This window comes from Sinocyclocheilus anshuiensis, unplaced genomic scaffold (assembly GCF_001515605.1).
Source record: "Sinocyclocheilus anshuiensis isolate Anshui unplaced genomic scaffold, SAMN03320099.WGS_v1.1 scaffold409, whole genome shotgun sequence".
Lineage (NCBI taxonomy): Eukaryota > Metazoa > Chordata > Actinopteri > Cypriniformes > Cyprinidae > Sinocyclocheilus > Sinocyclocheilus anshuiensis.
Window position 1 is genome coordinate 126,685 of NW_015540855.1, and position 13,850 is coordinate 140,534.

General features: G+C 37.1%; 2 protein-coding genes across 5 annotated transcripts in view; both read right to left on the reverse strand.

The window, feature by feature from the left end:
- LOC107687798 (lethal(3)malignant brain tumor-like protein 4) overlaps nucleotides 1-6,752 on the reverse strand; it is a 15,974-nt gene extending 9,222 nt beyond the window's left edge. For 2 of the 4 annotated variants that reach the window (XM_016485261.1, XM_016485258.1), the window contains exons 1-8: nucleotides 6,631-6,752; nucleotides 4,566-4,682; nucleotides 4,270-4,459; nucleotides 3,975-4,170; nucleotides 3,781-3,895; nucleotides 3,618-3,669; nucleotides 2,597-2,691; nucleotides 2,320-2,373 (exon numbers count right to left, since the gene is read on the reverse strand). In XM_016485261.1, the coding sequence (XP_016340747.1) occupies nucleotides 2,320-2,373; nucleotides 2,597-2,691; nucleotides 3,618-3,669; nucleotides 3,781-3,895; nucleotides 3,975-4,170; nucleotides 4,270-4,459; nucleotides 4,566-4,676 (813 nt within the window). In that variant the 5' untranslated portion in view covers nucleotides 4,677-4,682; nucleotides 6,631-6,752. The other 2 variants (XM_016485259.1, XM_016485260.1) reach the window with 2 other exon arrangements.
- Nucleotides 6,753-7,687: 935 nt separating this feature from the next.
- Nucleotides 7,688-12,254, reverse strand: sgk2b (serum/glucocorticoid regulated kinase 2b). The gene is made up of 12 exons (XM_016485295.1): nucleotides 12,020-12,254; nucleotides 11,647-11,695; nucleotides 11,222-11,276; nucleotides 10,916-10,956; nucleotides 10,776-10,833; nucleotides 10,605-10,688; nucleotides 10,387-10,518; nucleotides 9,513-9,625; nucleotides 9,165-9,384; nucleotides 8,925-9,080; nucleotides 8,739-8,828; nucleotides 7,688-8,283 (listed from the first exon to the last, which is right to left on the reverse strand). Exons 1-12 carry the CDS (start codon nucleotides 12,084-12,086, stop codon nucleotides 8,110-8,112), a joined length of 1,239 nt encoding a protein of 412 aa, XP_016340781.1. The 5' UTR covers nucleotides 12,087-12,254; the 3' UTR covers nucleotides 7,688-8,109.
- Nucleotides 12,255-13,850: the final 1,596 nt, after the last annotated feature.

The window sequence follows — 13,850 nt, forward strand, 5'->3', positions numbered from 1 at the left end:
TCATTCCATTTTTACTTTCACTTTCTGCATAATGAATTGACTGAAAAGTTTGCACGTTGCTTGTGTGATATCCACTGGCTTGCCTTCATGGTTTTAAACAGAAATATTTCCAACATTGCGACGTAACCAATTGAATCAAACCTTGATTCTGTGGTCTTCTACATCAGAGATGGTGGCTACACGAATAAGCATGGCATTACGTTTATCCACTGCCTCCAGCTTCATCCCAACTTGGAAGCCATGTGGTGGTCTCTGGATGGCCAAAGATCAAAGGTCATTTACAATTCAAATAAAAACATAAATAATTAAAAACCAGCACCTCTCATGGTTCAGTGGGGTGAATCAAGCCTCACCTGTTTAAAGGCTCTTGCTGGTGCAGCCTGGGCTCCAGTTTCCTCAAGGTACTTCTCCCAAGTAAAAACCTTGGGAGGCTTATAATCTAAGACACAAAAATAAACAGACGTTAAATAATCTTAAAACCACTTGTCATCATGCTCATTAGTCTAAAAAATGTTATACTAATCAATTTTAACTGAATACAAAATGTTAGGTACATCATAAATTGTAAATATTTTCATTAGATAGTATTTCAATTATTTATTTTAACTTTAGAACAATGTCAAACAAAAGCTGCTAATCATTTAATTTTGGAAATAACTTTTTGTGTTTATAGTATTACTGTTTCTCACACAATATAAAATAGAATTCCATAATCATTTGTGAAAGAAATGTAAATGATGCAGGGGTGAATATTACATGAAAAGAGTTTCACCTGCAGGTGTAGTGAGCATTAACTCGGCCTCCTCACAGTACCCTACCGGATGAATGTATGGACTGCTGGCATCACACCTGAGAACAAACACAATTCATTTACTACCTTAATTTACTACACAATCATGAGCAATTCCGAGAATTCTGCTCAGTCACTATCTTTACCAATAATCATACGAATCATCCCAGTTGTCAAAGTGAATGAGGAGTCGGTTGTCGACAGCAGCAGCAATGGTTGCAACACAGATGAGTGATGGGTTCTTCCTGTCAACGGCTTCCAGCTTCATCCCGGCACGGAATCCTGACGGTGTGACCGACTAAATATGGCAGACAACACATGGTTGTAAAAGACAGCATGATCTTCAGAACAGAAACTAACACTGAGAATCTACGAGAAATACTTTATAATTGTGTGCATATAAAATGACATACTGTATTAAGACTCTTGAAGAGATGTTTGGGGGCCAGTTGACCCCTACAGTTCTTTACATATGTGTTCCAGTTAAACTCTCCATCTTTGCAGCCTGTAAGCAAACACACAAATATTACAAAAACAGCATATGCAACCCATTTTACAGTTTTTTTAAATAAACTGAATATTCTAGCAGCATGTGCAATGGCATATGCAACATTTTTCCATTCCACTGTGCTACTTTTCAATTGTTTTCCTTGTAAACACACGTTTGACTGTTGAGCTCGCATCTCGCTACTTTTGTAGCATCTTGAGCATAACAAGGCATTCCAAAAATACAGCACATCTCAAGACCCTGCGTTTTTTCCCCCGTTCCACTGCCCGCATCACGCATGTTTCAAAGCAAATACATGATCTGTGTGAATAGCCCCTAAGAGTGTCTAAAAACCCTGCAGTTTTGTCCATTCCAAATGTTATAAAACAACATGAAAAATATGCTAACGTAACCATTTTTTAAACAAATAAAATAAATTATAATTTCATTATATATTTTACAGTTAGTAAATTACATTTTTATTATATTTCGATTAATTTATTTAATTATATTTTGTGGTATTTATTATTTATAATCAATGATCGTGTCAATTACAATACTATTACATCTATGTTCAATTTCAGAATAAAAACTAGTAGACCATTTTGTAATCACACCATTCCGAATATAAAACACTATAAAACACATCTAATATGTTACAGAGAACAAACATAGAGCTCTGCACAAGAGCTGCTTTGCATGTTGCATCCTTGACAACAGACAACCAGCATTAAGCACCTTTTGGCAGCAATAGCTTGAGACCCGTTTTCTCACACCAGCCTGGCGGCTTCACATCCCATGAGTCAGCATTTACCCAGAAGTCATAGCACTCAGGGTAGCCATCAAAGTGAAGCCGAATCCTGTAGCCTTGCACCTGGAACAGAAGGCAAATATGTCCAAATACACATTTTACAATAAGCACAGCTATCTATATATTTTCTTTAAAAATCACATATCAAATAAAATCACAGGAACTTTTGACTCTGGTTACCTCTGCAACAGTCAAAACGCAGAAGAAAGCAGGGTGACTGGGGTCCAATCCCTCTAACTTCATGCCAACTTTAAATCCATTCCTGCTTTGAGGAAACGACTGGTGCTGTATTGCAAACACAGACAAACAGAAAATTACGCAATTTCACAGAATTTGCGTAAAATTCCATCCAGATGCAGAGCTGTTTTTGTTCAAGTAACACTTATTTGTTTCTAAAGACAAAAACGGATTGACATCAAACTAACCATCCTAATCAGGACCCTAAGCATTCCATGTTACCTATATAACTGTGAACAGACACACAAGCTATATATGCTGTGTATCTCACCTCCTTAAAAAGTTTCAAGGGAGCAGTAATGGCTCTCTCCTCCTCTAGATAAGCTGACCAACTCCAGGTTTTCTTCTTTACCAGAGGTGCAGTCACTATGAACACAGCATCAAATTAGGGCTGCACGATTATGACAAAAATCATAATTGTCGATTATTCCTTTGAAATTGTAATTGCGATTATTAATTTACGATTAAATTAATGATGTTTACACCTTTGTTTGAAGCAACTGCATGCCATATTTTTATATGAAAATAAACAAGCTGAAAACACTATCTGGAAAACTTATATTGCTTTTCTATAGTATTAACTTAGCCTCAAGTGTCAACTATACATTGGATTGGTTTCTCTTTAAATAAAAAGGTAAAAATATGCATGGTATTATAATATAATTAATTTAAAAATTAAAACGATGGAAAAACCCTTAAGATAACATGTAGCAAGAAACAAAAAGCATCTTAAGCATGCAGAATAACATAAGTGGACTTTGAACGATTAATTGCCGCTTTGAATGATTACGTAATTGTGGCATCCGTAATTGTAATTGCGATTAGAAATTCGATTAATTGTGCAGCCCTACATCAAATAGAGGCAAGTTATATGACTTAGGAAAGTATTTAAGTGATCATACATGGAAAAATCATTACAATTGATAATACACAGGATAAAGGACAATTTGAAACCGAGTGAAAATATACAAAACAAAATCTACCCATACAAGTTGAGATGCAGCAATAGAAAAATAAAAAAAAGTATTTGGCCAACCGAAAATTATATTCATGTTATGGCTGATAACAGATAAATGGCCAATATTACAATTCTTTACTGTTTTGTCTAAGTAAAATAAAAGACTAAAAACTCAAAAACTCAGTTGTTTAAATGCTATCACAACATCATAATGTACAGTGTGGATATTTATTCTGAAATTACATTTAACAGCGTTATTAAATAATTAGTGTTTTTAACTAGAGTTTGTGTTTCTGCATGTACAGTATGTGAGAGATAAATGAATATTACCAACCTAATCTAGCAACTTTAGCTGCTCGTCTCCCCTTTGAGGATCTAACCTTCTCCTGAGAAAAAAAAATTGCCATTGAGCAATACAGTAAATTCCACTTTAGTACATCTCATTAATACTGAATTTGATCTCCTTTGTTTGAGGTGGATGTGTGTGTGTGTATTACCTCTTCCTCCTCTATGTTGTCCTCCTCTTCATCTCCAGATTCCATAAACATCTTCTTCTTCTTTCTCACACGTTTACCTAAACGTTCCCCTTCGACAGCCTCAGCTGGGGTTGACCTGCACACATACACACAAAGACTTAATACACTATAAACAGTGCAACTAGCAGAGCTCAGCGAATGCCAAAAACATGTACCTGCCACTGGTGGGCTGTACACAAGGAGCGCTGCAATATTTGCCTTGTAGAAAGGATTCGCGTGAACCAGAGTGACCACATGACCTGCAGTTTGCAGTCGCCTCAGTCATGGGAACAATCGCATTGGGCACTGTACTCACACTAGGGCTTTCCACAGCGTTGTTGCTCTCTGCCTGCCTGTGGGGCTCAGTGGAAACTGAAAGAAAGCAAAGAGATACTGAGCTCCCAAAAACGAATTAAAAGGGCAAATAATTCCTCGATTTGGTAGGAATATGTGCGAGTTACAGGTACTCACCCACTGCATTTGTCTGATGCTCTGTATTTGACTGGGGCTTTGCAGTCTGATTTAATGTTTTGTTTTGCTCAGAAGAATGAGTGTTGCTGGTGCCTGTAGTTTGAGGCTGTGGGCCTGTAAGCTCTGCCTCTTTAACTTTGGGCTCCACCTCTGTGACGATCTCCAGGGTGCCAAATTCAGTCATCCGAAACTAAAAACAGACCAGAAATTGTTTTTTTTTGCATTAGCACATTCCTAATAGTCAAATATGTCCCTCACTCCACTCTTTATGCATCATATACATTAAATATTTGTACCCGAATGTCACTTCCTGGCAAAGTGGCTATGCCGTCCTTCCAATCAAGAGCGCTCATCATGTCAAAATCGGCTCCTGCGGCAGGACCATCACTCGTAGATGTCTCTGCCATCTTTATCTATGGAGGTCAAAAGAGAAAATATACTGTTACGACATGGACAGGTGACTGAAGTAAGCATCTTAAATTTGATCAAACTACAAATATGTTTTACTTGATATTTTAGAGCTTGGCATAACTACTAAAATGTACAACAACAACCATTATAAAAATGCCATTGGCATTATTTAAAGTTAAATTAGACTTTCTCATATATTCAGGTTTTCCAAGACTGTGGGAATCCTGGTTCTTCCAAAAAACAAAAACAAACAAAAACAAAAAACAGTTGTTGGGGTGAATGAAAATATGAAATATTGTAGAAATATGCGAAAAACATTTTAGCTGTTTCAGTTTACTTTAATGCTTGTTTTGTCTGGTTTTAAATTATTTTACGTCTTGAGGACAATCAACAAAGCACTGTAATGCATACATAAGTGCATTTCGGGACCAAAAAAAAAATCTACTGCGACTGGCATAGAAAACTTTAAATGCAATATAATGTGAGACTAAGATACAAATGCTTTATTTCCATAGCTTGCTAATAAAAACGACTTGAGTTGTAAAAAACTGATTATTGTACTCGGTCTATGGTCAGTGATCTTCATAGGCCCAATCATAATCACTTCCATGTGGCAAGAGGGTAGATGAAATTCGCTAAGACGTTTTTAATAAGGTAGGTCAGCACACATTATTATAGTAAACAACACAAAACTGTTGTTTCCATTATTCAAATATGACGACTTCGCCTCGAAAACCGTGTTTTGACTGCGGCTGACAAAACGCCCGCAACTTACGAAAGAGCTGCGCGGCGCTTGCAGTTCCAGTCAATTCCGCTAGAGAGCGATTGCTGCTCGCAGTACGGATTGCACCAAGCACTTTAACGAGGACCAAAATATGTATTTCTACATAGTTATGATGTAAATTTTGATGGGCTAGCTATGTATGCAGATTCTCACTGACACATTTAAACTACTTTGGTGGTTACTAATGGAGGAAAGCAATTAAAAGTAAAGTTAGACGAACAAGTTCAGCTTTTCCTTGTTTTAAAAGAATCTCGATAAATCTGTGCTTTAAAAGCTCGCGGATACTTGCGATGACAAGTTAAAACGCACACATGCACGATGTATTTGTTTTCAAATAATAAAGTCGTTATTTAAGCACGTTATCATTCGTATACAACGTGCAATAATGTAATAACGTTCTTGACCTGCCGTTTATCTTAAATCAAAATTTCATCAAAATCCCAGACTGTGCAGTCACGTCGCCTCCGAAACATCACCTAAAAGCTCGTCTGCTTTAGTAAAAAACGTTTGTTTGGATATTTCAAGTGATGACGGAATTTATTCTTAGCATAAATAAAGTGCAATGCGCCGAGCGCCCATTACTAGCATTCGTCTGACACACAAAATGGCGGAGCATAGCAAAGGGCCGCCGACACGTTTAAACTATGTAAATTATAACAGTTCTCTGGTCTGATTCACGTCGCTCGGACCTTTAACCAACACGGGAAGGCCAAGTGTACAACTTGTTTTATTAAAACGCAATGTTTTCCCCTTCGTCAACAAACTCCTTACTTTCCCCTTGTCACGGAATGTCGTTAGCCCGACTGATAGCCCCGGCTAGCTGTAACATTAGCAGGGCATCCTACAATAAACCAAATCAACAGTTTCACGTGCTTATCCTAAAAGAAAAACATTTCCCGAGGCACTTGGAATGAGTTGCCATTCATCCGTATATGAATATAACAACTCAGGTGCACGCAGACCTGAGGAAATAACAAATTGCATGCTTTTAATTTCTTCTGCACAAACTTGTCACTTCTATTTATCTTTACGATTTTTAAACCTCGTTGAAAATAGCCGCAAGGGTTGAAAAGTGTTAAACAATAAACGCACTCTGTGTTCGTATCGTTGTTTACTGCGTGGGTGACGACATTAACGTTGTATTTATTGATAAACGTGCAACTCACCTCGTTTCTCTCTCAACTCTTATTTAGAGCTGGATGGCGGCGTTATTGCGCATGCGCGGGTTAATATGTGTCTGTCCAACTTCTGCAGCCCTGATAAACTTCATCGCAACATATATGTGTGACAGATGCTCTTAATGTAACAAAGAACCAGAGCAACTTAGTCCTAGTGTGTCCTTACATGACCCTAGATTTTACTTGTGCGCGATACTCGTTTTATCGGTGCTTGTTGCTGGAAAACAATTTAAGGCCTTAATAATACAGATAAGGAAAATGGTTTTGATTCTCTTTGCGTTTTCCACGCACTTTAAACAAAAACAGACAGCCAGTCTGTGGCGTTCGAACGGGGTTGCGATCGTTTCGTTTTAATGCAGTCTTTAAAGTGCGTGCTCACTGAAACGTGCCGTTTTAAGAGTAGGGTTTTAATATCCTTTCAGTTTACAGTCATTGTATTGGTGATGATTTGATTTCCTGTAACAATCACGTGTTCAGCTTTTCTCCACAAATCTCTTTTGAAGGGCATATTCTGGTCATATGCAATAAAAAGAGAAAGGCAGAGCTTATTAATAAAATAACACCGCGTCAAGTTGTAAACTGAAGTTCATAATGTTTAAATACAATGTTTTGACAGCCGCATTGTGGCAAGAGTGGCGAAAAGGAAGACAGTGACGACGCCACAAGATGGCGCTGTGAGTATAAAAGTGACTCCCCCCCCCCTCCCCCCCAGAGGTTAGCACGTTGTTTTCAAAGTAGGTTTGAGCCAAATTTAGGCAGCAGAGCATTGTAAAACATGATAAAAATGGCAATAAACACCGCAAAGCAGTCGCAAATGATAAATTCCAGTGGTCTGTGGATGACAACTGTGTGCTACTTCGTGACCCAGATTCTACTTCGTGATTCAGGTCTCGATTTACAGTAATTTGCAGCGCTTGTGCACAACTCTGAATTGTAAGCATGCAAGTTTTTGATAATTTAATTAAAACATGTTAACTGAGACATTAACCATTTATAATTAAACTCCATAATGATAATGATACTCCATAAACCCGCATTTGCTTAAAATAATTTAATTGTTTCCACAATTCCTCCAAAAATGGACATTCTTTTACTGATCATACAATTTCATCAAAAACATTTAACCAATGCCATCTGAATACTATACACAATTTCATGAACACTGAGATTTAATATTCATTCCATCTCAACTTTTACAATCCAACATCTGATGCAACCTGTAGTCTCACTTCATCTCATCACAGTATTGTTAGAGCACCACTAATCATTGTATTTCAGTACAAATATCTTTTTTTATCAAATAGGGTTAAAAAGGGAATTAAATAACATGAGTGTTAAAAAACACAGTCACATTTGATAGAGACTTTGTAGTCTCGTGCAAAAGCATTGGTCCAGCTAACATAAAAATGAACTGTTTCAGAGTTTGCTTAAGTTAAACATCGTTAGAAACATGTTCAGACAAAATGTCTATTGGTCTGACAGAATTCTGTCTTCATGTCCACGAGTCAGTGAGAGAATGTTTTCATTGATGTAGGTGAAGCCAGGAAAGGTTGCTCCGTACTCCTCGCATGCTCCTAGCGACTGTGGAACAGGAAGTTCTGTAAACCGAGGGTCAATGTTTGTGAGGTCACCAGGGCCAGACTGAAATACAGACATGTAAACAAATCAATTATTTACATGTTATCTGTATGAAATCATCTCTCGTCTCCCACACCATTTACTCAACCTCTCGTTGTTCCAAACATGTATGCATTTGTTTCTTCTGTGGAACACAAAAGAAGATATTTTGAAGAATGTTTTTGAGCATACAGTGAAAGTCAGCAGTTTGAACCCCAGTGACTTTCATTGTATGGACTAAAAAATAAAACAGAGAGAGAGAAATATATATTTTGAAGAAAGTCTTTGTCCATACAGTGAAAATCAGCATTGACTTTTACTGTATGGACAAAAAGCCTAAGACATTTAAAAAATAAAAAATAAACATTTTTTTTTGTGTTCCACAGAAGAAAAAATTTGCCCTGGTTTGAAACAGAAAAATGTTAATTGTTAGGTGAATAATCCCTTTAACAACAAATACATCAATAAAAAAAACTCACCAATAAGGGAACGTAAGGAGGAGGAATTTGCTTTGCAACAAGTTCATCCCAGTGAATAGATGAGAAGAATGGATGAGACTGCAGCTCGGTCTAAAAGCCAAATAAGGGCAAAATGACATTTAGCCACTCACAAGACAAATGAATTTCAGATTGTTCGTGAATGTGTGTGTGTGCTTGTTGGGTTACCAGGTCACGTTTTGCTCCTAGTCTCTTGGCCCTGTCCCTGTTTAGCAGTCTCATCAGCAGATCTCTGGCTGCACTAGACACTCCGGGTTTTAATACCAATGGCTGATAAATAATATTTCTGAGCATCTCAAGACGATCTGCATTGTAGAAAGGTGGCTGGAATGAGAGAGTGGGTGTAAAACACACCTGTCTACCTGTATTATTTATTTAAATGAGCATTCATTTGGTGGTTTTGTTTACCAGGCCATAGAGCATTTCATGAAGAACAGCTCCCAAACCCCACCAGTCCACAGTCCTGTCGTACTCCTTCTGCAGGAGAACCTCAGGTGCTAAGTACTCTGGTGTTCCACAAAAGGTTCTGGTGGTGCCACGTCCACTCATTCCTTCCTTACACAAGCCAAAGTCGGTCAGAACCACATGACCTGCAGAATCCAGCAGAATGTTTTCTGGTTTCAGGTCTCTGTGAGCATGTGAGAGAGAGATGGATTACTGTGAATCTGCTGGAAGTTAGTGTTAATTTTGTTCTCACTAAGCACAGAATGGGCTTATCTGCATTATAGAGGCACAGATATTTCAGAATGTTGGTACCTATAGACAATCTTCAGGGAGTGTAAGTATCCTAAAGCACAGGCCATCTCAGCAGCATAAAATCTGGCTCTGGGCTCTCCAAACACTCCTTCTCTCTGCAAATGGTAAAAAAGCTGCAAAAATGACATAGACAATCATTAATACATGCACATCAGTACTATTTGGATTTGCCACAAACACATAAATAATTTAAAGTCATCCTGCGGACCCTGGTTGAAAACAGCTGCTTTAAAAGTTCAATTTCAGATGGACTAAATCAATAATTCCTTATGTCCTATAAATGCTTTAGTCCTGAAATCGTACCAGTCTGGTTTTGCAAAGATGGACTAACGGGACCTAGATAATGCGACTGTAGTTTGTCCACTACAATTGGCTTCGTTGTTGTTGTTTTTCTTCTAACAGAGGTGATGTGTGATTTTTCAATTCAATATTCAATTAAACATTGTGTCTTGTATATTCGGACAGAGAGATAAAAACTGAAAACCAGCTGTAGCTCAATTATAAAGTTCTGATTGGGTAATCCGGTTATTGACATCTGACTTGAAACTATATATGAATTTATCACCATAAACAAGTCCAGATGCAAAGCTGTGCTGTACTTGATTGTGTATGTGTACCTAGAAGTAAGCTAAATCTGACAAAAAAAAAAATATATATACACACACACACACACACAATTAAAAAAATGCATAACATTTAGGGTTAGGGCTAGGTTGTAGTATTTATAACTTATATATATATACACACACACACACACAATTAAAAAAATGCATAACATTTAGGGTTAGGGCTAGGTTGTAGTATTTATAACTAGCAGTAAACAAAAATAATACATTCTATGGAATGTCCCTATTTAGTAGCTAAGTAAACATACCTCTCCTCCACATGCATAGTCCAGCACTAGATAGAGTCTGTCTTTAGTCTGAAAACTGAAGTGGAGCTTCACCAGGAATGGATGATTAAGAGTCTTTAACAACACTCTGTGCTCACACATGACATTTCTTTCCTGTACAAAAAAACAACACAGTGAATACACACCGACACATTATGAATCAAATAATTATACTCACATATTTATACAGTCATACTCACCTCCTTCCTTGTTAAGATGATGTGTTTCTGTAGAACTTTGACTGCGTAATATCTGCCATTTTCCCTGTGTGAGGCCAAGAACACCTGAGTACAGACAATCAAAGAAAGGTTCAAACAATATTCATACATTAAAGAAATACAAAGCAGAGTGAAACGCTATAAACATAATACCTTGCCAAAGCTTCCTGTCCCGATCACCTTCAAGTAGTCAAAATCAGCCACAGATACCCTAAAATCATATTTAAATAAATATTTATATGTAATTGTATATGTTTATGTCCATATAGCTTAATATCTGAGCACCCGCTTACCGAGACTGTGGCTCCTCTGATTGTGGATTACTATAACAAACCTGGGAGAGAAATCAGGGAGAGAGAGAGCGAGTCAGCAGCTTACTCCAGTGACATATGAAACCACAGCACAGTTCACTCCACTTCCTGTTACATCTATAGATTACTGTAGGTCAACCAGTACAGCAACTCAAATCAGCGCAGCTGACTTGGCCTTATGTCTCTGAAAGAACTGGAGACCTTTATTAATACTTAAAGTAGGATATTGCTAATCTGTATGTAGGCCAAGAACACACAAGTGGACATGAACTTGTAAAGTTCACTTACAGCTGCTGCTCCGTCATCTTCAGAAAGACTTCCCTCAGGTCGCAAGAAATCCATCCTGGAATGAAAGAAACCATATCAGAAAAGTGCAAGTGCTTTAGACAAATGTTAAGCTTTAGTTCTATGTCTATGTATTCTCCTAAAACTGCCTCAAAGTCATTCAACACCTATATGGAACAGCACTTGGCTACTGGTTTCACTTTGGAATGTTATAAGTAGGTCATTGTCTTTAAAGCACACTGTGGTCAATCTGTAATGACATCGTAGTGCAAAGGACTAAAGTCATTCCTGATTTTTCAGCTGATCTTTGCAGAAATAATGAAATAATGAGTCAAGCTTCCGAACTCTGTACTGGAACACATACAGAGCCATGCTCTGCTTCACTTTTAGCTCATGCAATGGAAAATGATGACTAGGACGAAACTCACTGTCGATAGATAGGGTGGCTGGATCGGAGCTTCTTGTCCTTAATTAACGCTGACAAAATAAAACAAAATAATTTTTAATTAGTGAAATATCTCCATATAGTGGACACAGAACAACCCTTATTAGGGTGTTCAAATATGTATAGTAATTAAATATATATTTTTTATCTTTACAAATTTAAAAAGAATCAAATTTCCATATATATTATATAGATATATTATATATTAGATAGATAGATAGATAGAAGTGTTAGTAGGCTATATATTAAAACATTTAATTTATTGAGGCAAATACGTTCTGTGGTATATCTGACCCAAAATCTCAAGATGTCAATTTTTATTAAAGTTTGAGGAATAGCCAAGTATTTGAGCTTACCTGTAAAATATGAAACGATTCCCTTCATTTTTGCGTAAGTGACGGGACTTTTAGCCTTTTTCACCATGTTTTCGACGAGAAGGACAGACCCGATTGACAGCTGTGACTCGTGAGTCCGTCGGTAGTCTATCTTACCGGTCAGTTCTGGTTGAGCGCCGCTTCATGAGGGGAACCGTGACCAACTAGTTTTTGCAGGACACGTGTTTCCTCCCAACAGCTGTGACGCCACTACTCCCGTTATTCGACACATAAGACTCTTGCTTAATTGGACAGCGCCTCTCTCTCTTTAACATACTGGGTCCGACTCCGATCCCATGAATTCCTTAAAGATTGAACCTAAATTAAATATAAAACGTTGTAAACAACATTTCAGTTGCCACAAAACGTACAAGGTTGTTAGAGCGTGCTACATAGACGCTGAAGAAGTCGCGTGCTTGAGGAGGTAACCATAGCAACCTCGAATGATATCGTATTGAACACTAATTTTGCACAATATTGGTTGCTCGAGAGGAACCTCAGCTTCTCACTGAAAATTACTGACAGGACATACATTCCTTTTCGCACTAATGTGGTTGGCCTGTGGTTGGAGGGTTTCATAACTGTTCTTGGATAGCTAACTATATCCTACTTTTTGATACCTAAGGGGGAACCCTCATCAATCTGTCTAGGCTCCTAATAAATTAAAAGTTCTCTTATTGCCATGTTGGCATGTTAACCCTCTCAATCAGCCAACTTTACAGGTTTTACAGGTTACATAACAGACATGCCTGCTTGTCACCGCAGCCAAATGCACATATGCAAAATATCAATGCTTATGCATTTGACATTAATGCTGAAAATGTAGCAACCTGAACAAGTATAGTGTCTGTTAATAGTGTCTCAATGCAATGACAACAACAGTTGAAGATAAGCACAGGTTGTTACACATGCATGCTGAGGTAGGCTATATAACACTAAAGACTGGTTTACGTACTGTAATATAAAGCATGATACCTACACTAGATTAATTGATAGATTATATCGGATTAACGCTAGACTAGATTACACAACAAAAGATAAAAGGGTGAGGGAAGTTAAAATCAGAGAAGATATGTGTGAAGAGAGATGTATGAAGATTGTCAAGACTGTTATGTCATACTGTTACAGTTAGGGTTCATGTCAGTGTCGGTTTAAAATAACTTTTGACCTTTGAAATGGGGAAACTGTTGTCTCTCATTCTTGAAAGGAAGTTGTAGTAAAATAACATGTTTTATTACAGCACACTCTAATTCTTGATTCAGATTCGTCAGTCACTGCATTCAGCAGTCAAATATATTTTGCAATGCTGTATGACTGACCATTCTGAAAACCAATATTCCCAGTGAAAGCAATAAGAGCAATTAAGAGTACCTAAATAAATGAACACATTGCAGATTAATACGTTAAAAAAATTTTAATATTAAATTAGTACTGCTGTAGTGTTTTTCCAGTTGATAGGCCAGTTGTTTTCTATGGCCTATTCTGTATTTATTGTTTAACTTTATATAATTTGTATATAATAAACATATTAATTATTTATTTTTTTAATATTCATATTTTGTGTGTACCACCCCAGTGTCTAAAGGTACCAACCTTTAGACCAAGATTTTTGTCTGTGTGTGATCCTTTATTTCCTCTAGTTCCTAAACCTAAATGATAAATTATAATATAAATTAAAAATACATTTAATTATAACATTAATATGTCTATAATCAAGTTTCATGCCTAAAACCCAACCTAATATTTCAAATGTTTTTCTTTAATAATCCACTGGGATTTTTAATTGGTTTGACACTCTTTCATTTCCTTGTAC